This window comes from Eumetopias jubatus, unplaced genomic scaffold (genome assembly GCF_037043125.1).
Source record: "Eumetopias jubatus isolate StellerSeaLion01/CBP00866 unplaced genomic scaffold, mEumJub1_p1.0 scaffold_6, whole genome shotgun sequence".
NCBI classification, from domain to species: Eukaryota; Metazoa; Chordata; class Mammalia; order Carnivora; family Otariidae; genus Eumetopias; species Eumetopias jubatus.
The window spans coordinates 95,026,653-95,054,089 of record NW_028274812.1 but is presented as its reverse complement, the minus strand read 5'-3'; the positions used below and the strand labels follow the sequence as shown (position 1 = coordinate 95,054,089).

The 27,437-nt window shown below is 37.6% G+C and overlaps 1 protein-coding gene across 13 annotated transcripts in view; it reads right to left on the bottom strand.

Annotated features, from left to right (window-relative positions):
* DST (dystonin) overlaps window positions 1–27,437 on the bottom strand; it is a 478,002-nt gene that overhangs the window by 131,919 nt on the left and 318,646 nt on the right. For 7 of the 13 annotated variants that reach the window (XM_088024332.1, XM_088024333.1, XM_088024335.1 and 4 more), the window contains 12 exons: window positions 27,096–27,253; window positions 26,400–26,578; window positions 25,730–25,868; window positions 24,730–24,923; window positions 23,202–23,364; window positions 22,198–22,281; window positions 21,271–21,378; window positions 20,649–20,747; window positions 10,335–10,463; window positions 7,766–7,854; window positions 6,686–6,821; window positions 72–5,588 (listed from right to left, as the gene is read on the bottom strand). In XM_088024332.1, the coding sequence (XP_087880458.1) occupies window positions 72–5,588; window positions 6,686–6,821; window positions 7,766–7,854; window positions 10,335–10,463; window positions 20,649–20,747; window positions 21,271–21,378; window positions 22,198–22,281; window positions 23,202–23,364; window positions 24,730–24,923; window positions 25,730–25,868; window positions 26,400–26,578; window positions 27,096–27,253 (6,995 nt within the window). Of the gene's footprint in view, window positions 1–71; window positions 5,589–6,685; window positions 6,822–7,765; window positions 7,855–10,334; window positions 10,464–11,529; window positions 13,429–14,098; window positions 16,820–20,648; window positions 20,748–21,270; window positions 21,379–22,197; window positions 22,282–23,201; window positions 23,365–24,729; window positions 24,924–25,729; window positions 25,869–26,399; window positions 26,579–27,095; window positions 27,254–27,437 lie in introns of those variants that run through there. The other 6 variants (XM_028097751.2, XM_028097753.2, XM_088024339.1 and 3 more) reach the window with 2 other exon arrangements.

Sequence of the window (27,437 nt, the reverse complement as noted above, 5' to 3'; positions counted from 1 at the left end):
AATAGAATGTATGGGGTTATTCCCAAATGTTTCATGCAGCTACAGCCACATAAAATATAAAATCAACTTACTTGTTCCATTGAGCTATCTCCAGAAGTCATTCCTTTTGACCCTGAAATGCTTTCCAAATGGTCTGGGATATCACTGCATAGCTCCCCCAGCTTCTCATCGCTTGGCAATGCTGATGGACACACAGTCGAGCTTTCTAGTCCAATATCTTTTATATTTTGTAAATTAAGGGAACAGTGGTTTCCTTCTTTGCTTTTAAGATCATTAAGAATGTGTGACTTTTCATCCACCATCTCAGAAGTAGTGGATGATTTTTGATTCAAGTCTCTGACCTGTTCTACTTTCTCTGAGTACATGTCAGCCAGCAGCTTGTAGAAAATATTTTCAAGTTGCAACGGAGGTACTTTAGATGTAATACCTCTTTTCTCTAGCTCATACTCCATCTGGGTTAATTCTTTTATCAATTCAAATGCCCCAGTAATTTTCTGGCTATATTGATTTTGCTTAAGTATATCAAGGAGAAGCTCAGACTTAAGATTTGCAATACAGAACAGATCATCTCTACTCTCTGCTCTCAGTTCTGGTGGGTTATTCATGAGGGAAACCCCAGAACAGTCACCAACTTCAAAGTCACTGGGGACACCAGATGCTTCATTTGCCAACTGTGATGTGCTAACTCTTTTAATTAAGTTTTGAATTAAAATTTTGGTGTCTGAACAGACTGACGATTCTCCAACCTCTTGTAGATTCATAGGACCTTCTTCCAATCTCCTTTTTAAGATATCCTTTACATCCTCAACAAATACCTGAGATAACTCAGGAATCTGAACCTCCTTTTCTTGGAGTCCTAGGGACAAGGCTTGTTCTTTTTGCTGCTGTTGCAGCAAATTTGCAATTATTTCCATCTTATTATTAATTTCTGAGAATGAGCAGTCCGTGCTTAAAGGGTTTTTATTTCTGACTCCATCTGTGCAGAGTTCTGGTGGCATAAAATCATTATTTTCCCCCCGGTCTTCCACATTTCTAAGAGGTAAGATTGACAGTGTGCTTTCATTCCTTTCTGGTATGAACTGAGCAATTCCTGTTCCCCCTTCTGAGGCACTTTCTTTTGTACAAAGACCACTCTGTTGGGCTATCTCATTTAGAGGTGAGACTTCCTGGGTAAGAGCCATCTTTGCTTTTGCATCATTTACTCCGAACTGTACATGCTCCTTCATGGCAGGGGAAGCTATTAGAACACAGCCTGGGATACCTTCATTTGGTTTCAATACATCTTTTGCCTTTACATCTTTGGCACAATGTTTTAAATATGTGAACAGGTCAGAGTCTTTCTCAGGCCCATCAGTGAATGAATCTTTCTCAGGACTTGCATCCACTTCAGACAAGAGAGTGTCTGAAATCATGTCAGCACTGATCACTTTGGAAACTGAGGAGTCAAATATTTCTTCAAGATTCTCAAACTGAACGGGACTTTCGCTAACCACTGTCTGTAGGTTCTTTGGTTCATCTTTAGGAGTTACAGTTACTTTTTTCAGGCTTCCTTTCTGATTATGTTCTTCACTGTCTGTGATTTGTGGAAATGGAAACTGATCATTACAATAAAGACTCTCCCTTGTACTTTCACTAGGCAGAAGTCTGAGATACTTATTATCTTCTTCTAGACCTTCTCCTGGCACCTCTCCTTTATCTGAGCACATTTTATGAACTGATGTTTCACCTTCTATTAGTATACTGCTTTGGTCACCTTTCTTTTCAATTAGAAAAGATTGGTGAATTTCTTCCCCTCTTTCATTTCCTTGATGATCCCTGGCAGTTACAGAGGCTATGGATGACAAATGGCTTTCCTCAGCAGGCTTTCCTACTACATCAGACTCAGAACAAGTGATATTATCAAAAGATGAGTAGACTTGAAGTGTCACATTCTCAAAATATGGATCTCCACCTTTCACAGAGTCAGTAGATTCTGGCCCTTGGATCAACTTAACCTTCATGTTCATTAGATCATTTTCTACTGCAGAAGTTGAACAGGTATTAGTACTCTGTAAAGTATCTACAGAGCCAAAGGTGTCTTCTGATTCAGTGTCTGTAGTGATCGGCAGCAATATATCCTTAAGGGCCAGCTCATAATTCAACAACAGATTTCCTGGGCTTTTCCCAACAACCTCAGTTGTATATTCTTGAAGGTTGCTTCTTTCCATTACTAAGCTACTTTTACTAGTTGATTCTAGCTGTAAAGCATTTACACTTTGCTGGTTTTCTAAAGAACTGTAATTGTGCACTTGATCTGGGAGAATTCTTTTATTAACACTCGGACTGTCCTGAGTGTTTTCCTTTTCACCTATTGCAGGGGCACACAACTGGATATCCATATCTGCAGCCCCATCCTGGCACCAGGGCCCCTCACTGTCACCTTCTACTCCTTCTTCATCATCACTATCATCGTCGTCATAATCGTCCTCGTCATCCTGATCATTACTGTCACACACATAATCCCCATAACTTTCTTCATTTTGCATAGAATCTAAGTGCTCAGTCTCAGATTTAAATTCTTGTCCAGTGATATGTTCTTCTTTTCTCCCTCTCCAACATCCAGTGTCATCAAATTTTAACGAAGCACTGAAGCTGTCTTTTCTTTCTACGATTTCATAATCAGTCGATGAGTCAGACTCATCCCCTTCGAGGCTATTTGAGCTTTCCCTTTCTGATACGGTTTCCAGCAACAGCCCATTGCCCTCGTGTGAGCCAACTGAATCTGAATGGATTCTTGCACCAGGATCAAATCCAGCGTTCTCAGTAGCGATGAGAACACCCTGGAGAGACTCTGGGCTTCCCCTCACACTTAAGTTGTCAACCAGTGCCCCCCGGGGCACCACGGAATTTTCATTCTCTCTTGAAACATCATAAAACACATCACAGGGAGGAGCAGCCCCATCAGTCTCCTCTGGCAGTGCGGCATAGTCCTCAGGCTGTAGACAATCACGATCGTCACCTTCCAGAAGCAGAGAATCGTGGTCGTCATCTTCAAACAAGGGAGTATCATAAAAATCATCTTCACTGTCAGTGTCTGTTTCTGTCACACTCGGCTGATCGTCCAGGAGTGACGTTTCATAGTCGCCAGCACTGATGGTTCCTTCCGGCAGCGGTGTGCCACAGACTGGAGATACACCAGTGCTAAAGGTATCACCCTGCGGGGTCATGGCACAGGCGTACTCTTCCATTTTGGATCCAGTTTGCTTGTCTTCAGGTTTCTGCTGAGAGGCAGCATGCAGTCTTTCATCTTCGCCATAAGTTTCTGAAATATATTTACCATTGCAAGACCGGACCTGAGGAGGACTGTCACCCATATTTACAGGTTTCTGTTGAGAGTGTTCTCCCTGTAAACTGATATTGATAGCTGCAATTCCCAGAAACTGCTCTTGAAATGTCTCTCCCATTCTGTGACCCGACAGCATGGTTTGGTCACTGAGTGGCAATGTGGAGTCTTCACATTTATTTCCATTGCTCTCTGTGGTATGTGCATCATTGAGGCTTTCCTGATCATTCCTCAATTTATCATGACTTAGCAAGGCACTCAGCCTAGGAGAATAGTCAAAGATTGTCAAATCCCTGTTTATATTATCTTCATTCTCTTTTTCATTCAAGTCACAGATCCTACTAGTGTTTGATTTCATAATAGGATTTGTTATCGAATCACTTGCAAAGTTTTGAATATTTTTAGAATGGCTACATTCACCTGCATGTTCATTTGTTCCAACTGGACTTTGATTTTCACAGTTTTTAAGTATGTTTTCAGATTCTTGTCTAAGCATGCCAACTGCTACAAGTCCAGGCTGTGTTAAATAGGATGTAGAACTGGAAACACACACACTGGATGAACTCTTGACTTTATGATCAGTTGCGATTATATTTGCCAGGTTTCCTGACTGACAGAACTCACTACTGGTAACATAATTTCCCATTTCATTAAACTCTTCATCTATGGCATGCTTTCTATCTTCAGGAATTTCTTTAGGCTTAGGTTCTCTGCAATGACATGGATCAAAACTACTCGGTGAAGCTATACTGTCAGCCTTTTCTTCACTTGAAGCATCACCAGGGAGTCTTAAGGCATCAAGACATTCTTTGATGGGTGTGTCTTCAAATTCTGCACGACAGCCTTCCAGTAGCATCCCGACAGCCTCACTCAAGTCTCCATCATACAGCAAAAGCCTCTGCCCTGTGTTGGCATCCATATAGCTATTTATCATCAAATAAGACAGGAATAATTTTTTAGTTTGTTCTGAGCTCTGAGTTGCCACTGGCTCTTCTCCATCAAAAACATCCTCTTCTTGCCTGTAATCATGGACTGTGGATGGTTGGAATTTACAGAAAGAGAGCCATCTTCTGGCATTTTTACAAGCTTCTAAATCTCCCAAATCTGGCATTTTATCAGGCAGTATTATACTTTTCAAAATCGATGCTGTGTTATTATCTATAATTCCCAGCTGCTTAGCAACATCCAAACCAATGACTTGAGAAGTTTCTGGAATATAAAGAGCAGCTATCTTCTGCCTGCCATTCAGGATTTTGTATGCCAATTCATTTGTAATCAATTCCTGCTGCAAGGAAGAAGATGTAGGAAATATTTCACCAGAGTGAGGCCAAATGAGTCCAACATAGCCTCGCTGAGCCTCTAGTACCAAAAGAGCACTGCTCGAAGTTATTAGATCACACTGGACTGCTTCATCCACCGTTAAACGTTTAGCGGGGTTTGAGTGGATGATTCCACCTGTTTGAACCTGATATGTGAGAATACTGTTAGCTGTATCTCTGTCAATCACCCCTTCTGCAATAGCTTCTTCAATGGTCATTCTTTGACCAGAGTTGCAATTGATGAGACCCCCAGAAAGAAGCTGTGCACCTAATAACCTAAACATGGTTTCACGGTCTATAAGACCTTCATGAGCCGCCCTTAAAATGCTTATGTTTCTTCCACATTTTAATGTTATTCTGCCTCCTTCTTGTGGTCGCACAGGAAGGAGCCTCATCCCAGTGTTTTCCTGTAAAATACTTCTTTGTATAATATCTACTAAAGACACCTTCTCAGCGGTGCAGGGGTCAATAAGATCTTTACATGTGTTTTGCCTTTCCAGGACTTTAGAAAATAATGCTGAGGAAACCAAGTTCTGTTGGAAAGCCTTCTGCAGGGTCAGCTGTTCTCCTGTGGCTGGAATGACTAGAAAGCCTGTGGAAAGCAGTATCTCAAGAACTCTGATGGCCATGGATTCTGATATCATACCTTGGGCCAAAGCTTCCAGCACGGGAATTGTGGTAGATGACACAGTAGAAATGATCTCCTTTGCTTGACTTAGTTCTTTGAGTTGGCACAAAACTTGCTCATCAATAAGGCCATGACTTTCAGCATCTTGAAGGTCATAACATTTTCTCAATTCTGGTGAAATGAGACCAGAAATCATTAGCTGTGTCTCAAGCAACCTGATTCCTGTGTCATAGTCAATAAGGCCTCTTAAAACTGCCTGAAAGATGGAAAGCACTTCTCCAGTTGTCTGGTCAATGGTGCCTGCAATCACTTTATCCAGCTGAAAAGAGAATATAAAATTCTCAGGTCAGTCTGTGACCCAAGGGTGGGCAGAATTTCATGAAACTCAGTTTGCATTTTTTTAAGAAATAAATACACTTCAACATAAAAATCCTCTACTTACCAAGGCGCGGCAATGCTGTGAATGTTAGGCAGCTCAAATGCACAAGTGATCTATGTCAGTGATCTATTCAACAGCACAGGATGTGATAAAAGCTTTGAAAACAACATGCATCTGTGAATTGAAAACTTAATATTGTGTACATTAACAAGGTTAGTGAGGACACAAGAGAGTAAATGATGACAGTGAGAAAACAGAACACATACCTATGAAGGCAAATCATGCTCTCTGCAATTGGGTGAGATTAGTCGACTGACATGAAAGATAGTATCAAACCCCATGCTATTGATGTTTACAGCATACAGACTTCTTCGCAGACAGTAAAAAACTAATGAACCAGAAAAATTGTTACATACCCCCAAAATGTGACAAATATTGTGTAAAGTATTCCAGGGAGTAAGGGAATTGAATATAAAGATAACTTTTTCAATACTGAATAGTATGTTGAATATTATAAATATGTATTGTCAAGTTTCAAAAGTTTAAAGACAGGCCAAATTTTAAGTGATTCCTGTTATATTTTAAGAAGATGCTAGGGCATCCTCACTATAACGAATGGCCCAGTATTCCTCCAATAAATCTCAGGGTTATCTCTGAAAATCAAAACTAGTTCATAACACTCTAATGTCATCTTTAAAGATGAGTCAAGTCTATCTTATAACATCATATTTATATAGTAAAATACCTAATATAGCAGTAGAAGAATGACTTTTAAAGAGAAGAGTTAGAAAAATGAATGATTTTTTTCTTTTACCATGCAAGGCAGAGATTAAGATGTCACAGAAACTGATGACAGCAAGTGTAAGACTGCATTTAATAAACATTGAAATCTCTAAATACTTAGATAAACTCCATCCACATTTTTTCCATGTACATGAATTCAAGGTCATTTCTTTATCATTGACATATATTTCTACAACCATGCAATAAAGCTAAGACTCTTGAAACAGCTTCATGTTTTAAATAAATTATATTACCTTCTCCTCTACCTTTATATCTCCTAAGGTTTGTGATTCTTGTAGTTGTTTCAGAGATTCACTAAAGAAGGAATTATAACTTTCTTGAAGAGATTTCACTTGTTTTTCCAATTCATTTCTTTCTTCATCTGTCATTCTAAAATAACCAGAAAGCATGAAAAGAGGAATGCAAGTTTTCAAGTGATAAAGATGACATATTAGGCTGAATGATTTTGTAAAATCCTTTTCTAAATAGGCACATGATCATAAAACAAACTTCATATACAGATTGCTCACGTCTCAGAATGACTGTATGAAAACTAAGGATGACCCTTACACATCCAGGAATCCTTCCCTTGCCTGAGAAAGAGACTGCAGAGAAGGACATAAACTAATACATCAGCACTTTCCTAGCATACGCACATTTCTAAAATAACAATGCTGTTCTCTGACAGAGGGAAAGATCCTATTGTTAGTTCCAACATGGAAATGGGACAGAAAGATACCATTACTCAAGGTGAAACTTGTACAAACTGAAACATAAAGAAAGATGAAATTAACAAGGAAATTAACCTGATTCTCTAAGGTACAATACAAAGTCATTGTGGCATAATCTTGGGGACAGCCCCAAAAAAGATTTAAGAAACAGGTAGGTTTCTTTCTGCCTGAGGCACTAGCTGAAACAGATGAAGTACCTTGCTGGAAAAAGTAAGACCAAAATATGAGAAACCAGGTTATCACAAGTTTCAGCAAAGAAAATGAACATACTCGTACATATTTTCCAAAACGTAAAGTCATAGAGAGTACTACTTAGAATTAAGATTGGCTTGGAATCTATACCACTCACTACCTACCCACCTTAATCCCTCTCTGAGCCCGTTTTCTTACCACTAATAAATGGGAATAATAGATACATTTCAGGGTTTTGGTAAAGACTATAAGTGACTAAACATGACAAACTGCTATGTTCATAGTTGTATGTTAGGTAAATTTCCAAGTTCGATTTTTAAAATCTCAATTAAAATTTACCAGCTGTGGCTTTGCATAACATGAAGACCACTTCTCTACTTTGAATAAAAGAGCTAATGAAAACCAACATACTTGTCTCCATGTTTTGCCAAAAATAGCTGCATGGTTTGAAGTGCTTCAGATAATTGCTCCTTCTTGGTTGATATTTCCTCACTGGAAATCTGCAAGGTTAAGAAAACATATTCAAACTTGGCCCTCATAAAGACTAGAAAATAGTAATTTTAAAAAAACTAATCAAGTTTTAATTAAGATCCAAATGATGGGTCTACTTTCTGAGTGGCCCAAGTCAATAACCTATCAGTTATTACCAGTGTACAAGCCTGGATAAAAGAAGAGTACTTTATCTAGAATGCAGATTAAGGAAAGTCTCTCTCTCTTTCTCTAACCAATAATGCCCTCATTTTCATTAGGAAATAATACCACGGCATTACTAGTTCTCACATGTGTCCCAGCCCAACAGTGAATGAAGGTTGCCTTAACTATCCCGGGGTGGCCAGAGATTCTTCACTGGCCCAGCGTCATCCTTGTGTGGTGCAGCACTCAAAGATACACGAACGTGGGACACTACTCCAAAACAGTATCTGCCCTCCCCCAAGCTCCTGTATGCCCTGCTTCCGTTTGAAAAAATTATGGTAAAAGCATTAATCTGTAGATCTGCAGACCAAGATGAAGTAATTTCTAAAATTTGCAAAATTCATCTGTGACAGGGGAATAAAATTGATCTGTTTGAGGAAAAGCAAGAGGTTATAACATGTTTTCCTAATCTCTCAACGTATCACTTCTGAATAGTCTTATTTCAAAAATTGACTGCCATTCTTTTAGAGGAGCAGAAATGAGAGGAAATGATGGGCAAATGAAAAGGCATATTTTTCCCCAATGTATTCTATTCAGAACAGAGTCAACTTAAAGTCTATTTTTCACAGTTACATGTAATCATGAGGCAATATTGATTTTTAACACACACATTTATTATTCTATCAAAGTACTTTAAATTTCACTTAACAGAAAGACCATCAAGTATTTCTTATAGATTTACCATTTAGGCTATGATCTGCATTTAAAAAGTCCATCTACTTTTATGTCTACTAGGTCTAAAACGGATTTAGTAAGGTTTGGGAGGATTTTAAACTGCAGAATGAGAAAATGCCAAGGTTTGTATCTACATCTTTCAAAAGAAACTTGTTCTCCCAAGAAATCCTTGCTAAAGTTTATGTCCCTATTTTAGTTCTTTTCCTATCTAATAGGGGGGAAAAAAGAGGGAAAAGATATTTTAAAGTCAATATTCACATAAAGTTACTTTGAAGGTTTGGAGTTTAAAACACCAAATGCAATTGGAGTTTAAAACACAAAATTGATCTGATTTCTTCCACACTGGTAGGAAATATAGTATGTAAGACTACGAGGTAATATGGTTTTATTTCAACTGAATACTAATTCAAGTATACACTCGGGTCTGTGAACTTCTTCAACAGGGAACCCCAGATAAGTTACATCTGCCTCATATCATAGCCAAAATTAGACAAGACATTGAAGTTTCCCCCTAATTATGTCAACAATGTCTGTTTCAACTGATGACAGGTGAACACTCATGCAGAGCTAGAAGAGGAAGCTGACGATAGCCCCCATAATTTCTGAAGGTCAGGGCAGGGGCAGGAGGGCAAGTGTAGGAAAAATACTCGAGGAAAAATGCTGCTTAACTCAGTGGAAACTTACTATTTTTTTTAACACAGCCTCAATTCCACTGCTATCACCGGCAAGCATCAACACTGGCCCTTAGCTCAACAATGCCTTGAACAACTGCTTAAAGAGCTTCAAGCAGTGCTATCCAACAGACATCACGGGGCACTAACATCTCAAAAGCTGCGCTATCCAACTGGCAGATGGGGAACGGAAGAGAGCCCAGAGCATGGAAGAATTCCTTTAGGTAAGGGAAAGAGTCTAGAATTTCCGGTGATTGACTAGAGAACACTTCTTGGTAAAATACAAAGATCCAGGAAAGCACAACTAAACTGAATCCTCAAAAATGTTAATACCCTAGTTCGTATTTCTGTTGTTCTTGAACCTTTTCCTTTACCTCTGTAAGAATGAGACCACATATCTTTACAATGAGGAGTGCATGGGTTTACTCTGGGCACAAAACAGGATGACCCTGCTCCTTAGGGACTCTCTTCACTATAATCAAGAAGCAGATCTAACCACTAGAAGAAGCAGTAATAGTAAGACTAATATATGTAGTTCAGGCTTTGGAATCAGAGACACTTCCTTGTGCTACATACTGTGATTCCTTGGGTAGGTTACTTAACCTCTCTGACCCTCATTATAATTGCCTACAAAAATGGGGAAGGGGCGCCAGGGCAGCTCAGTCGTTGGGCGTCTGCCTTCGGCTCAGGTCATGATCCCAGGGTGCCGAGATCAAGCGCCACATTGGGCTCCCTGCTCCGCGGGAAGCCTGCTTCTCCCTCTCCCACTCCCCCTGCTTATGTTCCCTCTCTCACTGTGTCTCTCTCAGTCAAATAAATAAAATCTTGTAAAAAAAAAATGAGGAAAATTAAGGTAAAGAAGTAAAGTGTTTTTAGATTGACCTTGTCAACTCAGTAAATTCTACCCACTGTTATTATTAAACCAGAAACTCAGTGAATACCTTTTGCTTAGAGAAGGTAGATTTTCCAGCCTTCTCGCCATCTCTCAATGTCTTGCTGATATTTGATACCCATTTCTGTAATTCTTTGGCTTTTTCAACATGCTCTTTCTTTTCTTCTTCCAGTGACTTCTGACAAGTGTGAGTGGTAAAAAAAAAAAAAAAAGATACATACCAGTAAATGCTTGAGCTATTAAACTGACCTCTCCACAGAAAACAAGAATGTAGAAGTATTTCTTTCATCACACACAGTTTACTGAGCATTTTATTCATTCACTTAACCATGTTTATCACATCATGTGGCAAATGTACTTCCAAAATGTTTATGGTAGCAAAGAAAGCTGTGACATTCTAACCTCCCAACTGGTCTATCAATATGACAAATAAAAAAACTCAATTTTATTCATGAAGCACTAGAAGATCTTTGAATTGCTGCCTTTGCATTAGCATTACAATCACAATGGTCTAGACAGAAAAGTATCAAAAATGGAAATCTGAAAGAACAGTGAATGTGTACATACAAATGAAAAATACACAGAATGAAGAAAAATCTCTCCCCCTCTTCCAACACACAATAATGCTACTTTTAATTACAGACTCTACCTGAAAAAGGGAGGTTTTGATAAACATTTATTATGTAAAGAAGGTTACAATGTACAGAAAAGCTAGCAACTTTTTCACTTTTCAAGGAGATCTGAAACACTGTAGCCTCATGGATGTGGGAACAAATTTACATCTTTTTCTTTGATTCCATGATGTCTTCTCAAGTGCTTTTCCAGTGAATGTAATGAATCATTTAAAAATGGGAGCCCTAATGTCTGGCTGGATCTATTCAGTGATGAAGAATTCTGAAGAAAGGAGGCTATGAACTTGCTGGAGTTCATCAAGCTTACTCCATATTCTAGGTAAAATACCTTTCTTTTAGTGTAGGCAAAATCAAAACAAAACAAAACAAAACCACTAACCTAAAATCTAAAGGAAACCATTTTGAAGAACAGTAAATATTTTGTTACTTTGAACTTAAAAATTATTCTCTCTTCTGAACAGTCAGCTATTTCCAGGCCTCAAGAAATAAACAGTGCTTTGAGTATATGACATAATTGCTAGGCTGTATTATTTAACTGATATCATCAAGCTCTGGACAGATCACATCAAGTGGAGAGCATCACCCCGGTGCAAAGTGTTTAAACATGTCCTTTTACGAAGAATAGTAGAGGCTAGAAATTCCTGTCATCAAAGGTTCAGATACTTCTAAGAGTTTAAGTCCTGTGTGGAAATCAAAATCAGCTTTTTCTAAAGCTTCTTTGTACGTCAACTTTCTTTTCGTTTGAGGGCATATTATATTTCTGACACAGGACTTTTGATCTTTGAGTTTTGTAGCAATGAAAACATCTATGATACCGACTTGGAGAGCCTCTTCTATTGACAACCGGGAATGAACCTGTGGCTCGATCAACCCCCCTGTCAAGTACTGAAATTCCAAACATCTGATTCCCATTTCCTTACTTATGATATTTGCATTCACAGCCTCCACCACTGACATCACTTTGTTAGTGACAGGATGGCCAATCCCTGTGATTACTAACTCACACTGTCGCAGCTGCTGGGCAAACCCCTCATCCACAAGGCCTCTGTGCAAAGCTTCTGCCACCCGGTACTTTTTGCCAGTGATAGGATCAATTATCCCCCCCGTACTGACTTGGGCTTCAAGGCATCTGAGGGCAGTGACCCGGTCAACCAAATTTCTGCGGGAGGCCTTTAGGACAGAGATCCTTTCCCCACTGGCGGTCAGCCAGTAGCCCGCAATAGGACTGTGCAAATCCTTCTTGGGAACCAGCCGGCTTAGCAAGGAATCGGCAAGTTCCGTAAGTGTGATGATCCCTTCCTGATACTTTCTGACCCAGGCTTTGTCAACTGTTCCCTGCTCTATAGCTTCATTAATATTGAACTGTAACCCCGTTTTAGTATCAGTCAGCATATGAGAAGGATGCCCATAGGATTCAAAAAACGTGGCCTCCTTCCACTGATACTGTTGCCCTGAAAGCTCAAGATAGGTACTTTTTTCAATTAGGTTTCTCTGGAAAGCCTCATATGCAGTCAGTTCTGCTCCTGTTTTAACATCTACTACAGAAATCCTATGCGTTTTCCCTACATTGAGATTGGAAATGTTCCTCTCCCCAAATGGAAACAGAAAGCACTGGCAATCTACATCAAATACACACATTCGCAGTAATTCTGAGTAATAGAGAGCTTGCTTGTTGTTGGGATTAGGAAAAACTCTTGTGTTGCTGGATGGCTCGTGTAAAAACTGCAGGATGGCGTTATTTAACAAGCCTTGTTGCAGAGCAACTTCTGGAGGAATGCGGATGCCTCTCACAGGGTCAATGACTCCCCCACTGGCAATCTGAGCCTCCAACATGTGTTTACCTCTTTGTCTGTCAAGCATTCTGTTTTCCATAGCTTGGAACACTGACAATGTCTTAGAAGAATATGAATATCCCAGGGCTGCCTTCTCTGCCTCAAGGAGCCTAATTTTGAATTCGGGGTCAATAACTCCATTCAGGATTGCATCTTCAACAGAGTATGTCTGACCCGAATTGGGATCAATTATAAAACCTGTTGCAGCCTGAGCTTCTAAAAATGCTAAAGCCATCATTTTGTCTATTATGATTTTCTTGGCTGCTGAGGCAAATGAAATCTTTTCTTTTGTGGATTCTAGATAAAGCCCTGCGATTGAGGTGGCTTTTGTCAAAAACTTGCTAAGAGTTTTCTGAACTTCCTCAACAGTCTTGAGACCAAGTCGCAGCTGCTCAACTGTTTTCATGTCCAGAAGCTTAGCTTCAACCAACTGCCTGGCAGTCACAGTGTGCCGGAGCCCCTGGAATTTAAATTCATCATCCCTAACTGAACACGCGTGATCGCCATCCAAGTTCTGGACGGTCTCTGGTTCTGAGCCTTTCTTAAGAAAATCTCTCTTGAGTCCACCGGATGGTCTGCACCCTTCAAGCATCCATTCTTCAGCACTAGGGCCTGGGTTCTTTTCTTGTTTTAATGTGGTGACTTCTGTGTGCATATCATACTGCTTGCTCTTAGCTATCTGCAACAGCAATTTATGAGACGTTAAAAGTCATCTAAAGAACATTACATCACTTTACCCATCCTTAATCCAAATAGAATTCCTACAATAACGAAATTAAAGAGAGGAAAATTTTCAAACCAAAGGGGACAAGTAATATTATTTTGAGAGTCTGAAGTCTATTTTAGATGACAATTAAGGTATTAAAATGCTATGTTTAGGGGCACTTGGGTGGCTCAGTCGGTAGAGCATGTGACTCTTAATCTCGGGGTTGTAAATTCAAGCCCCACGTTGGGTTCATAGATTACTTAAAAATAAAATCTTTAAAAAAAGGTACATTTAAAAAAGACTTGAGATGAAATCTGTCCAAAGGAACTTTAGAAATTAAAGTGAACTGCTTGGTTTTTCTAGCTTTTAAAAAAAACATTCTTCAGAATATAATACCATAAATATAACCATATAACCATTACATCTATGTATTTAATCTCAGACATTTAAAAATTAAAGAAGGATAATTCGTAGTAAAGAGTCAAGCCAATCACTAGAAAACTATATCATAATTTTCTGCCAGAACTATAAAGAGCCAATCTCATTCAACATTGTTAAAAAAAACTTAGTCTAGCAGAAAAAGGAAACAAGAGAGGAAACTTGGCATGAGGTAGCTGGTAAGGTCTCAGAATCCAGAGTATACCTCCAAGGGGGCCAAAAGCTTTGCCAGGTCCATTTCACACTTGTCATCTTGATACCTAACTGGTGGCCTGGAACTGTACAGAGCTTGATCTCTTATCTTCTCGATTTCGGATAGTTTTGTAATAGGGTTTGTCTCATCAAAAGTTATCTGTAATTCGGTGCTTGTCTGAGAAAAATACTCAGAGTAACACTGCTGGCTTTTCTCTTTCTCAAGTGGACCCCCTGACGGCCAGAACTGGACTTCCTTTGGTATTTGTTCAACAACCCGATGCTGCCATTTTTCTTCTGATTGCTGTGGGTCTTGATTCCATCGCAGCAGAGGAGACCTGGTCCCTGGGTGAAGCTGCCCTGCGTTCCTAGAGGACAGGTCTGCAGAGTGTTGGCACTCATTTACTGCCATCTCAAAATCTGTTTTGAAGGGATAGTCTTTGGCTGGGTTCCTTTTTTGGATTTCACACTGGAGCAAAACCAATTGATGTTCATGTTCCTTTATCTGTTGATCCATCTTTTGCTTCAGGCATTCGACTTCACGTTTCTGGGCTACCAGCTCATCTTCAAGTTTCCGACATTTCTGGTAATGATTTGCTTCCACATTCTGTCCTTGTTGCATTTGCTCACGATACTGCTGAAGCTGTCTTTCAAGTTCTCTGATACTTGTCTCACAGAGCTTAGCGTTCTCCTGAGCTCTGCAGTTTTCTTGCTGAAGACACACGAAGTCAAGCTTGATGCCTGAAATATCGTTTTCAGTGATAACTTTGGAGTCCATTAACTTTTCCATCTTTTTCCGAAACTCCTCTGCCGAGCGTTTGAACTTGTCCGATTCCTCCTGAAACAGAACCATCTTCCTGTGGGTCATCTGCTCCTCTATGGTCTTTAAGTGCAGTTCATCTTGCACTTTTTTCAACCTGTTATTTAACTCTTGTACCTGAGCTTGCTGTAATTGTGCCTTCTGCTCCCCGAGTCGCTTTTCCTCTTTGGAGGCGTTCAGCTCCGCACTCAGACTTCGAACTTCCTTCTCACTGTTCTGGATGATAATGTTCTGCTGGTCACACTTTTGCTTAAACTCACTGACTAAATTTTGACTTTTGGCCAGGTCTTCCTCTAGGCACTTAATTTTTCTATGGAAATCCTGTTCTGTTTTCGTCTGCTTATGCAAGTGTTCATTGGTGTTACGTAGCTGATCTTTAAAACCATCTGCCTGAATTTTCAGGGCTTCGCATCTTTGCTGGATAGCTTGTTTCTCCAAAACCACGTTCGCCGATTCTGTCTGAATTCTCTGCATCATTAACTTGGTTTCATTATTCTGCCTCGTAAGCTCATCTACCTTTTGTTTTAGCATTTCTGCACACTCATTACTTTTCTTCAATTCTTCATTAAGCTTCTGGATTTTATCATTATTTTCTTTTTCAGCTTTAATATTTTGAAGCAACTGTGCATGGCTTTTCTCAAATTGCTCTTTGAGATGATCTGACTTTCTCTGGCAGAATCGTATTCTTTCATTAGAGGATTCCTTCTCAGCCTGGAAAGAATTAACTTGTGAATTTAGATGCTGAATATTCCTCTCAGCTATAGCATGGGTCCTAGTGATCCTGTCTACTTCTCTTTGCAGTTTCCCTTTTTCCTGTTGAAGAGATTCTAATTCTACTTCATAATTGTGCTTTATTTTCCTAAGGTCATTAGCTTCTTGCATGACTTCCTCAGCTCTGTCTGTGGTTTGGTTCAACTGCCTACCCAGTTCTCTGAGTTGCTGGGAATACCCTTCCTCTACCTGATCCTTCCTTTCCAACTCTAACTTAAGGCACGTCAGTGTATTATTGGTTTCAGCCAGTTTTTCTTTTAGCAAACGAGCCTTTTCCTCAGATGAAGTTTTTTCAAGCTGAAGGGCATTAAGTTCATACTTCAGTTCTCTCATGTCTTTTTCAGCCTTTCTATTGGCGACTGTTAGCTCATCGACCTGCTGCTTGAGTTCTTCGGTCTTCTGTTTGTCCTGCTCTTTCTGAAGACCCACGACTCCTCTGTATGACGTAGCCCGTGGCAACTTATTTTCTCTACATGAATACTGAATTTCCGTTATTCTTCTTCTTGCTTCCAGTTCGATGTTCTGCTTTTCTTTTAACTGTTCCTCTGCTATCTGTTTTTGAAACGTTAGGTCTTTTTCCATCTGCTTTATCAGCTTCAAGAGTTCCTCCTCGTTGTCTCTCTTTCTTTTTAATTCTTCCATTAACTTATTTTTTTGTTGCTCCAAGTCATTGAGACTGGAATCTTTTCTTTTAAGATGATCTTCCAGGGTTCTTCTTGTAAAGGTGTTCTCCTCTAACTGGTTCTGGAAGTTCAGGAGGTTTTCTTCCACTGCCGCTCTTTTGGCCTCGGCCTCCGATGTGAGCTTTCTCACCCGCTCCAGCTCCCGTTCTGCAGCCTCCTTCTCCTTCACAATGGTCTCCAGCTCCCTGCGGTACTGCTTGGCTTCACTCTCGGCCCTGATTTTCTGCAGAGCAATGTCTTGTACATTCCTCTGCTGCTTTCTCAATTCATTTTCTGCAGCCTCCTTGACCCTTGGAAGTTCCTCCTCTACTTGGGACTTTTGTTTCTTTAGTTCAGCCACCATTTTCTCCAATTCACTTATTTTTCCTGTAAGTTTGCTATTCTCAATCATTGTTGCCTTCTGACGCCGAAGCAGATCTGAATATGCCCCATGTTCAGAAGTCTCCTTACACCTTTTCATCTACAAGAGACGTTTACAAGTGTCAAACCTGTTCTGTTCAAATTTATCTTAAAAAACTTGAAGCGATGCTCATAAAAGTGCTTATAAAAACAGGCGAAACCAAATGCAGAACAAGCACGATCACCACCACCATCACCAGCACCAGCACCAGCACCAGCACCTTCTTCAGAGAGGAAGCTTCAGAAAGTCAGCAATGGGAGAAGACAAAAAAAAAAAAAAAAAAAAAAACCCCTTCATGTCAAGTTTGCTAAACTGAACAATCTTTTTTTTTTTTTTTTTTTGTCTCTCAGGAATAATTTTGTTTTAAAAATTAGCTAGCTCAAGAGCTCACAGAAAGAAAGGAGGGACCTTACAAAACATACAGCATGACCCCAACCTTTTACAGATGAGGAAACTGAGGTGCAGAGAGGTCAAATATTTTGAAAACTAAATGACAAAGTGGGAAATAAAAGTCACAGCAGCACCCTTTCTGCTTTCACACACAACTCATAAGAACATATAGGAACCAAATGACACCTAAAACTTCAGTTTTTAATACCTGGCCCAATGGAAATTTAAAATGATATTTATCTCTCTTTCTCTAAGATAAATAAATAAATCTTTAAAAAGGAGGGGGGTACCTCAGTGGCACAGTTGGTTAAGCATCCGACTCTTGGTTTCAGCTCAGCTCATGATCTCAGGGTGGTAGGATGGAGCCCTGCTCCGGGCTCGGCCCTCAGCAGGGACTTGGCTTGAGATTCTCCCTCTCCCTCTTCCCCTCCCACTCATGCTCTCTCTCTCTCTCTCTCTCTTTCTCTCTAAAATAAATAAATCTTTAAAAATATATATAAAAATGAAATATTTACATCTCCCTGTTTCATGGTTAAAGAAACAAAATACAGAATTTTGGTACCACTTTAAAGAGTCAAATCAAGAAATAATACTTCACATGCGGAAGGAGGAAAATTATGTAAAAACGCGTAATTTCTATTCCTTATTTGTTTGTACTTGCCATATTATGACAATTATAATAATCAGAGTTGCTAATGCAAAGGCAGCTATAGTCCCTGGGGGCTTTAGAAAAGATGTGCTTCATATACTCACAGATTTTGTTGTTGTTGTTAATGACATGCCTTATGTGAATCCACATTGACAAGTACCTTTAGATACTCCATAAATATAAAGATATTTGTTAAATATCAATGTTTTAAAAAATACACTTAGGGAGTCAACTCCAATGTACAGAATAAAATATAAGAACAATTTTTTTCAACTGATAGAAGAATCAATTTCAGCTGGGAGGAGTACATTCTGCATTGACTATAGGACTACATGATCAGGGCTAGCATAGAATGCCAATTTAATTTGTTTTTATTAATACCGTAAGATTATTAGTTTCATATCACCACTCAAAATCATAATTAGAACCATTCAAACAGGAGTAGAGAAATTATTCTAGATAGTAGTTTTTTTTTTTTTCATTGAGAGGTTTTGGTGAATTTCAAGAATTTATTTTACATTATAGACTACATATCTTACTTTGCTTCTTCTAATTTTTTGATCCCCAATAATTTCAACAAAAATTTCAGTTGTTTCCTTTGCTAACCTAAATATGGTTTTCCATAATAAGAATTCATATAAAAACAAATCTCATCACAACCTGCAATAATTAGCGCTCTATTTTATGTTGTTATCAGGGTGAACTGGCGACACCGAAGCATTTTATCTGCTTAAATATTAAATTTTCGGTATTTTTTGAGATAATTTTTGACTGGGTCTTTCTCAATTGCTTATCAAAACTCCTTTAAAATTTAGCTGTCACGAGGAGGTTTTGAGCTCTCTTTTTTCTCTGTCATGTCCTAAGGTTAGAAAAATGAAAATTCTCTCAGAAAAAAAATTTTTGTTATTGAACCCTCAGTACCTTAATTACAGTCATTTTAGTGATTGTTAAAAATCTCACACTGTCTAGATAACTCTGAATTTTTTAGCAAATACTACACAAATTACTGGAAGTAATTTAATCCTATTGCTGATTTGCTTTCCCTTAGATCTCAAACTTACTCATATAAAAATAACTTCCCGAGTTTTCTCTAAATGTTCCCCAAGGAAACATTCTGTCCTTTAATCTTATCAATTAATATTTGATGTACTTTTCTCTCAACACGGACTGGAAAATCTCTTTATCCGTCTAACAGTCATTACAGATACTCTACTAACATTTCTCTAATTCGGTTTCCTCTTCTGAAATTAACTTGTAACCCTCTTTGATTTTATGTTTATTATAAAAAATTCTCCTCTCAGACCAAGATTTCCAATGTAAGTCTTTGCAGACTCAATTTCAGAAATACCACTCTTGAGTCTGAAAACTGAGCTATGTATCTTTTTATGAGACATTCCATTAGATGATCTTTTAGTGGTGAATTTTTAATCAGCAATGTTTTTTATCTATTTTAAGTTACAGTCTGTATGGTCTTCCATAAACTATATTGTTTTGACTTTCAATTCAATATGAATCTTTTACATTTCAAAGGATGACAAGCATAATTTGTATATATATCAGGCTTTTTGAAAAATCTCTTCTCTCAACTTCTGGTATTATACTTCATCAGATAAACTGAGGGAAACAGCTCATATATGTACAATCAGATAAACACACAAAAAAAGGGAAAGGACTTATATTTAACTAAATATAAAATTTAAAATGTATACTAAACATACAATTTAAAAGATCTACCTATCATTTTAAGTGGAACCATATCTCTCAAAAACAAAATGAAAAAAACAGATGTTCTTTTACAGGTGAAAGATGTATACCAATTATTTGAATGGTCACAGATACTCTGGTTCTCTTTTCTAAGCACAAAGGAATCTAGTTATAAAGACTTGCAATTAGCTTCGTTAGTGATTTAGGTGCAGAAAAACTGTTAAGTCTGAACAGACTAAAATAGTTGACTCAAGTAGAAAATAAGAAAGTAACATCTATTAGACATCCACTACTGTTTTGGTTCTCTCATTATGTGAAGTTACACTAAGTATAATCATCTTCAGAAGTTCAACAACAGTCTAATTTAAAATAGCTAATGCCTCACAATTTACTTATTTTAGCATTCTGTCTACTATTTTTGTCTGTTCTGAGGTTAGGAATAGAAACCATATCAAGATAATAAAGCATGGTATAATCCCTTCAAAATTAGATACAACAGCCTTTTATGACAATATATTTTCAAAAATAACTCCTTACTCTATTTCTGAATATATTTTTTAAATGTAGAATCAAAGCACAGAAATCTTCCAAATTACAATGGTACTTAAATAGTCTTTTAACATACACCATACCTTTTGGAGAATAATAAAAATAAAACAAAAAACTCCACAATTCTTAAAAAGTATTATCATTTTGTACAAAAACCTTCTTCTAAATTAATGGCTTTATGTTTTAAATCCTTGAAAATGTAAATTACTTTAAAATGTATAAAACCAATGTATTTAAATAGTATATCTGTAGACATCTTAATAGTAGTAACTATACTACTCAAAGAAGTATATTTCTCAAATATGAGAAAACTGAAAAAAAAAAATCCCAAACTGCCAACATTTCATAATTTAAATAGAGCCATTTCAGACATTAACTCTAATAATATTAGCATCTTAGAGTGAAAATAAACAATGTTTTCCTGTTGGAGAGAATCAAAAATAAACTGAAAAATCCTAGGCCTCTTATCTTTTTCACTGTAATTGTCTAATTAAATAATAACTTATCAACCATGTAAATTTTTGTCATGAAAACTTTTTTGTTTTCCCAAACATATTGTAGTTCCTTTTAAGTTAGCTGTTCATAGTTAAACGTTACCTCCTCTTCTTCCAGCCTCTTTAATGAATCACCAGCAAATTTAATATATTGTGTCATGAGGGTGACCAGAGCAGTATATCGGGTCCTTAGGTCCATGAACTGCGAAGAAATAAACAATAAAAACATAATCTCCAGTGGCTCTAAATGAGTTTAATGAATGTTGATTAATAATCATAACATTAACTAGCCTTTGTGACAGTAAAATACACAATTGCCCAGTAATGGTAAGTAGGTAGGAATGGGCTTATTACTGCTGTGCAAACACCATACTCAATAACAATTCTCTAAATTTAATTACAAAGTACATTTGTTATTCTCTGCAGTTAATAATTAATCTTGAATAAAGCTTTTCCAAGGATTTTTTACAACCCTTAATAAATTGCACTGTTTAGGTAAGGGTTTCTTTTTTGGGATGAGGAAGAAAGTTCTGGAAATGGACAGTAGTCAGGTTTGCACAACACTGTGAAGTTACTGAGTGCCACTGAATTGCAACTTAAAAATGGTTAAAATGGCACGTTTTCTATTATGTGTATTATACCACAATACAAATATATAAATACAATATTTTAAGTATTGTTTCTCTCTTTTATATTCCCTCCCCTCTCTCTTGTACTTTTACTACCTCTTGAATAATGAGGTCTGCTGAGCTCTGCATTCTTCGGCGTTTCACTGGAGATTTCTGCTGTGAATCTACCATGGCCCGGTAGGTCATTGTTTGTAATTCATAGTCCTGTATAAAAGAGTCAATAAGATTAAATTAATTAAAGCAAAGCATTAATGCTTCATTCTACAATGACTTGATGCACAGAAATTGAACCTGATTTCACTAAGTAACTTTTAAAAATTACTGCAAAACCACATTCTTAGGAAGCTATCTAATTCTGGGATGTTTCCAAGGTGGTAATAAAAAACAGAAACATTTAGGGTGGTCAGAAAAGTTTCCTAAGTCTCTTTAGAAGCTCACGGAAACATTTAGTTATAATATGCTAGTTACATTCAGCCTCCCTTTCCCCTGGCTAGGCAATGGAATTGTAGATCTGGATGGCTAAGGCCCAGGCATTGGCAACAACTTCAAACCTGCCAACTGTCTCCTAAGAAAGTCAAGTTCTTCCAGGGAATATGCTAGCAATGTTAAAGAAGAGAGAGAGAGATACACAAGCACACACAAAGTGATAAGAAACCAATTTCAGAGTCTACAGCCATACCACCCTGAACGCGCCTGATCTCATCTGATCTCAGAAGCTAAGCAGGGTCGGGCCTGGTTGGTACTTGAATGGGAAACCAATTTCAGAGCCAACGCATCTATTCTGATGTGTGTGCGTGTGCGGCTACACATCTGTGTGATGGAGAGAGGCTGAATGAAGCAGAGGCTGCGATGGGACTCACATGTCACAGACAATTATTAGGTAAGTGTCCCAGGGCTCCCACGAAGATTCTCTGTTTTCGCTATTTAACAGAATGAAGTGATTTGCAGAGACTTCTTTTTTTAAGTATATTGTTGAATCACACCTGAATATTAAATTTGATGCAAGGAACTGAATCTTCTTACCTTCACTGTAGTTGAGTACTGTTCTGCATATTTTTGACACTCATCCATTTTGCTTTGTTTCATTTCTATTTCAGACACCAGCATCTACAAATACATAGAGTTTAGAAGAAAAAGAACAAGGAACTCTATGCTATTTAGCCACTTAAGATGTTTAGGAACTAAGAAATAGCCACACCCTTTAACAGTAAAACTCCTTAGCCTTTTGCACTTAATATGTAATAAGGCAAATGACAAACTTTGAGATTAAGCCACATAAGTGACCCACCCTCAGGGGGGCTTCCAACACAGAAATTACTAAACTCCACAGGAATTACCCAAAAAGTAGATTTGAAGGCCTTGACCCCCACCTAACTCCTGATCAAAGCAAAACTAGATGCTACTGTGTCCCCTCAAGATGGAATAAAAATCTCAAAGAATTCAATTTTCTGTCAAATGTGGCTGTTTAATTTTCTACCACTAGCCATTTTTTATTTGGGATCCCGTGAAACTATTGTGGCCAGCAAAGTACTAAAGAGATTTCCATACTTATGATTAAATGACCATTAGAAATTTGAACACTGTCCCAGAATGCTCTTTTCTTATCCCTTATATTTTCAAAACTGACTTCCAAGAAATCAAAGTACATGATATATGTTGGTTTGGATAATAGGATTTTAATATTTATGATTTACTCCTTACCTTCTTCCAAATAGTTGCTGACTTTTTCTTTTAATAAGGTAAAGGAAGAGAAGGGTAATGACTGACCATGCAGACAAAACCTTAGTATAAGAAACTGTTTCTACAGGGGCACCTGAGTGGCTTAGTCTTTAAGCATCTGCCTTCGGCTCAGGTCATGATCTCAGGGTCCTGGGATCGAGCCCTGCATCGGGCTCCCTGCTCTGCAGGAGGCCTGCTTCTCCCTCCCTACTCCCCCTGCTGTGTTCCCTCTCTCGCTGTCTCTCTCTCTCTGTCAAATAAATAAAATCTTTACAAAAAAAAAAAAAAAAGAAACTGTTTCTACATACCTTCTGCTGATTCAACTGTGTGGCTAGAGTTTTACTATTTTCAGGCTGATTTTCCTGAATCTTTCTCTGGGTCGTTTCAACTTGCTGAATCCAATCATCTAAAGGGTGGTAAGTATCTCTGTAGTACTTCAGTGATTTGCCAATGCCTTCTAAGTCCCGTAACCTAAGAAAATAAAAACAAGAGAGTCATAGTTTCCAACAGTATCCATCAAGAGGGTGGAAGCTAGAGAGAGGAGAGACGAAATAACCCTACTGCAATGCACTCGGTGTAACAACAGGGGTATGTGGTAAGAATTCTAGACTAAGGCACCCTGAGGCCTATCTCCAAGGGCACTCCATACTGGCTGAGGTTGAATATAAATATTCTGCTCCTGGACTTGCACAACTTAGTGATACTGCTTATTCTAGGTTCAGGCCTAACTGACTAACAATAAAAATCAGGAAAATTGGAAACAACCATAATTATGATCAATCAAGCATGTCTTAAATACCCAAAGCTTGCATCAGATGGCAGTGCACTTTTGAAATAATGACAACGTAGTTCAACAGAGGGTCCAATGTGAACTCAGAGAGTACTTCCTGGAACTATGATTAAATAAAAATACCTCAGTTTCTGTGATTTTAAAACCATTACACTAAACCTATATAACACATATTTTAGAGAGATTTAATAACATATATTTGAACATAATTTTACTTCTCAAAAATGGCACTATGTTATAAAAGCATTTTATTTGCATTAATATAAACATTAAAATGAATGAGAAAGGACACTATTCCATCTCCTTTACGATGAGCCCAAAAACATCCCATTTCTTTTTACTTTTCTATTTCAGTCAGTGGGTGAATGATTTCAACTTTCCTGTATCCTCAATTAAAATGAACATCAGGTCATTTCAATTGCTTCACACTTCTTAGGTCTAGCACAAATTGCTCCATACAGCCCTCTCAAACACTGCTCTTACTAAATCTTGGTTAGTTGAATACTGTAAGTTGGTCATAATTTCCTTTAGAAAAGGCAAGTAGATTTACTATACAAATGCCAGACTACATCAACAGTTTTAACAACATAGAGTTGAAAAATATTTATTTTGAGGGCGCCTGGGTGGCTCAGTTGGTTAGGCGACTGCCTTCGGCTCAGGTCATGATCCTGGAGTCCTGGGATCGAGTCCCACATTGGGCTCCCTGCTCAGCAGGGAGTCTGCTTCTCCCTCTGACCCTCCCCCCTCTCATGCTCTCTCTCTATCTCATTCTATCTCTCAAATAAATAAAATCTTTAATAAAAAATTTAAAAAAAGAAAAATATTCATTTTGAAGTTAACTGTCATGCTAAAGTCCACCATATCAGAAAGAAATATAATTAAGTTGAGCTCTTGCAATTAACACAAACAACTATATATGGAAGGTAACTATATGAAATTAACTGTATTATGGAAGTTTTTAAAAAACCTATTAAGTTTAGGTTTTACCTAGAATACAAGGATAAACATTAAATCTGTGCTGTGACTGAACAAAAAAGGATACTAACCTGTTATCAATCTGAACATGAATATTTTGCCACCTTTCAACTAATTGATCTGCTTTTTCTTTGTGCCAGTCAAAATCAAGGTCCCGTTCTTTATATGTTTTAAACATTTCATCACTGATGGCTTTAGCTTTTTGCAACTCATCCTCTAATGCATGGAATACCTCTCTCTTTTCATCTACTTCAGATCTCCATTGCTAAAATACATTAATTGGTGAAAGTTATAAAAATGTGTCAACCACTCACTATGTAAACACATTATTTACCTCATTTTACAATTTATTTAGAAATGACTGATATAAAATCAGATAAAGGAAAGACTATCTTCCATATACAAAAATGATATATTAGGCTGAACCATATGAAACTGTCAATATTTGACTGCACTTTGATCTAAAAAAAAGTTTTATAAAGTTCAGCCTAATAGAATTTGCGTATCAATAAAACAAAATATATTCCACAAGCAAGTTTGCTACCTCTGTAAGTCTTTTTAACTGCCTGTTTCTTAAACACCTACTAATCTCATTGTTTAAAAATGAATACATGCATTAAAAATTAATGAGATAATTTTTCACAACTACTTTGCAATAATTTCACACTCAATGCTTTATACGTGGAAATATCAATAGAGATGAATACAACTACCAGTCTTTTTCCTTTCCTGAATTAACTCCTGTACTTACCTCCTTGATATCTTAAAATAACTACCTCTTTCAGCAAAAGAATCCATTAAAAATAATTTAATTTTTAGCTTCAATTCCTTTTGCTGACATGAATTGATTATAAAAAGCTATTACCACAAAGAGATGCAAATTTCAAATGAGAAGAACTCTCCTGAAACTACAAATGACTTATTTACACTAAGCTATGGTTACATAGAGATATGAAATGAATATAAATGTATTCAAATTAAGTTATTTACTAGTTGATGTTTGAAGATCTAGGTGCTAGAAAAATACTTTTCGAGTATGATCTTAGCATATAGCGATAGGAAGGTACATACCTTTAAAGTACTTATTAGATTCTCAATATTATTCTTGTCAGCTATAACTGCTTCTTCTTCACACAGTTTAGTTTCATAGAGTTTTACAAGGGCTTCTGCTGCCTGAGTGTTTTTTAACACCAAATTAACAGTTTTCAGTCTAAAAAAGAGAATGCAACAATAGCCTCCTATTAGTAAATGTTTATCTTCCAATAACACAGTCCTGAAGCACCATTACGATGCATGATAGAACACGTTCTTCGTCTTGGAACATGGACAAATTTACTACGAGATTAACATCCAGCTAACTCTTCTTAATGGAGGGTGTGTGCTCCAATCCACGGCCTGCCCCGCAGACGGTATTCTGCAAGAGATTCCAGGGTAAGTTGGTCTTCTTTCAACCCTTATTTAGACCAGTCCTCCAGGCTACAAAAGCTGAGGGACTAAAACCCACAGGCAAAATGTGGGACGATCATACATACGCCCTAATCTCTGACGCCCATTTCCTTTCAACATGAAGTATAATAATTCCATGGAAATAATTAATATAATTTTTATTAAGACAAAAAAGGAAATATTTACATTCATAAAAATGAATGTTTTAAACAAACAGCATATATATATATTTATATATACACATAAATATGACAGCTGTATGAAGCAAATTTATACTACGACAGAGGTTACATACTTCTCTATGTAAGTAGAAGACATAGAATAGACTTGGTTCATGTTCTGAATGACCACACCGAGCTCAGATCGTAAGGTGGGAACTGATGCAGAGGTTGCTGCTTGACTGAAAAATTCTTCACATTTATTTGTGATTGTTCCCAAATCCTCTTTAAGTCGCTCCAGTTCTTTCTTTAGTTTCTGTAAAATAGAGAATAAACATAGGTATTAGGCTATCACTCTAGATGGGGCATCTTTCTTAAAACAGTTTAAAAACACACAATTTACATTATAATCACTGACTTAAAAAGCTATATATTCTTTACTTTTTCTTTATCAAGGAAACTAAGCCACGCATTCAAGTTTTATAATCAGTAATTCCTTTACTGCCCATCTCCTTGGGCACAAACATCTAACTTAGTGCTTCTGCATTCAGCAGGTGATCAACAAACATGTAATGGCTTCCACTATGAGAAAACCCAAGAGTCTCCATCATAGTGGGTGAAAGGGTGCACGTTTCTACATTTACCTGAGTCAAAGGTAGAACTGAATTATAGAATTCTAGTTCATGATAAGCAATAAATATATAATCAGAACTCACAAAGTGACCAGTGGGCAAAGCTGAGTACATGAGAAGTGACTGGAGTTAACTATGAAGGTCACTGAGACAGTAATTTACCTTCAGTTAATTCTGTCTCAACACTTTTACAAATCTCACCTCCTGCTCCGTGATTCTGAACACACTTTCATGCAAATCATCTCTTTCCAGTGGAGTGCGAATCTGTCTAATCAACCGATCTTCACAACTCTCTAACCGAAGTCTAATGTTTCGAACTTCAGAGATGTAGAGATTATACACGGATTCCTCTTGCTCTTCTGTGAAAGTAAATATAACGTTTAGAAAACACTTTGTTTTCTGTCTTCTGGATGCTGCTGGTCAAACTAAGGACAATCCCACCCTAAGGACATGAACCTTAAAATAGTCGACCTTACAATTTATGAATGATTAATAAAATTTCCCTAGTGCTATTCTAAGTGCCAAATTCTGATTTATGATGTC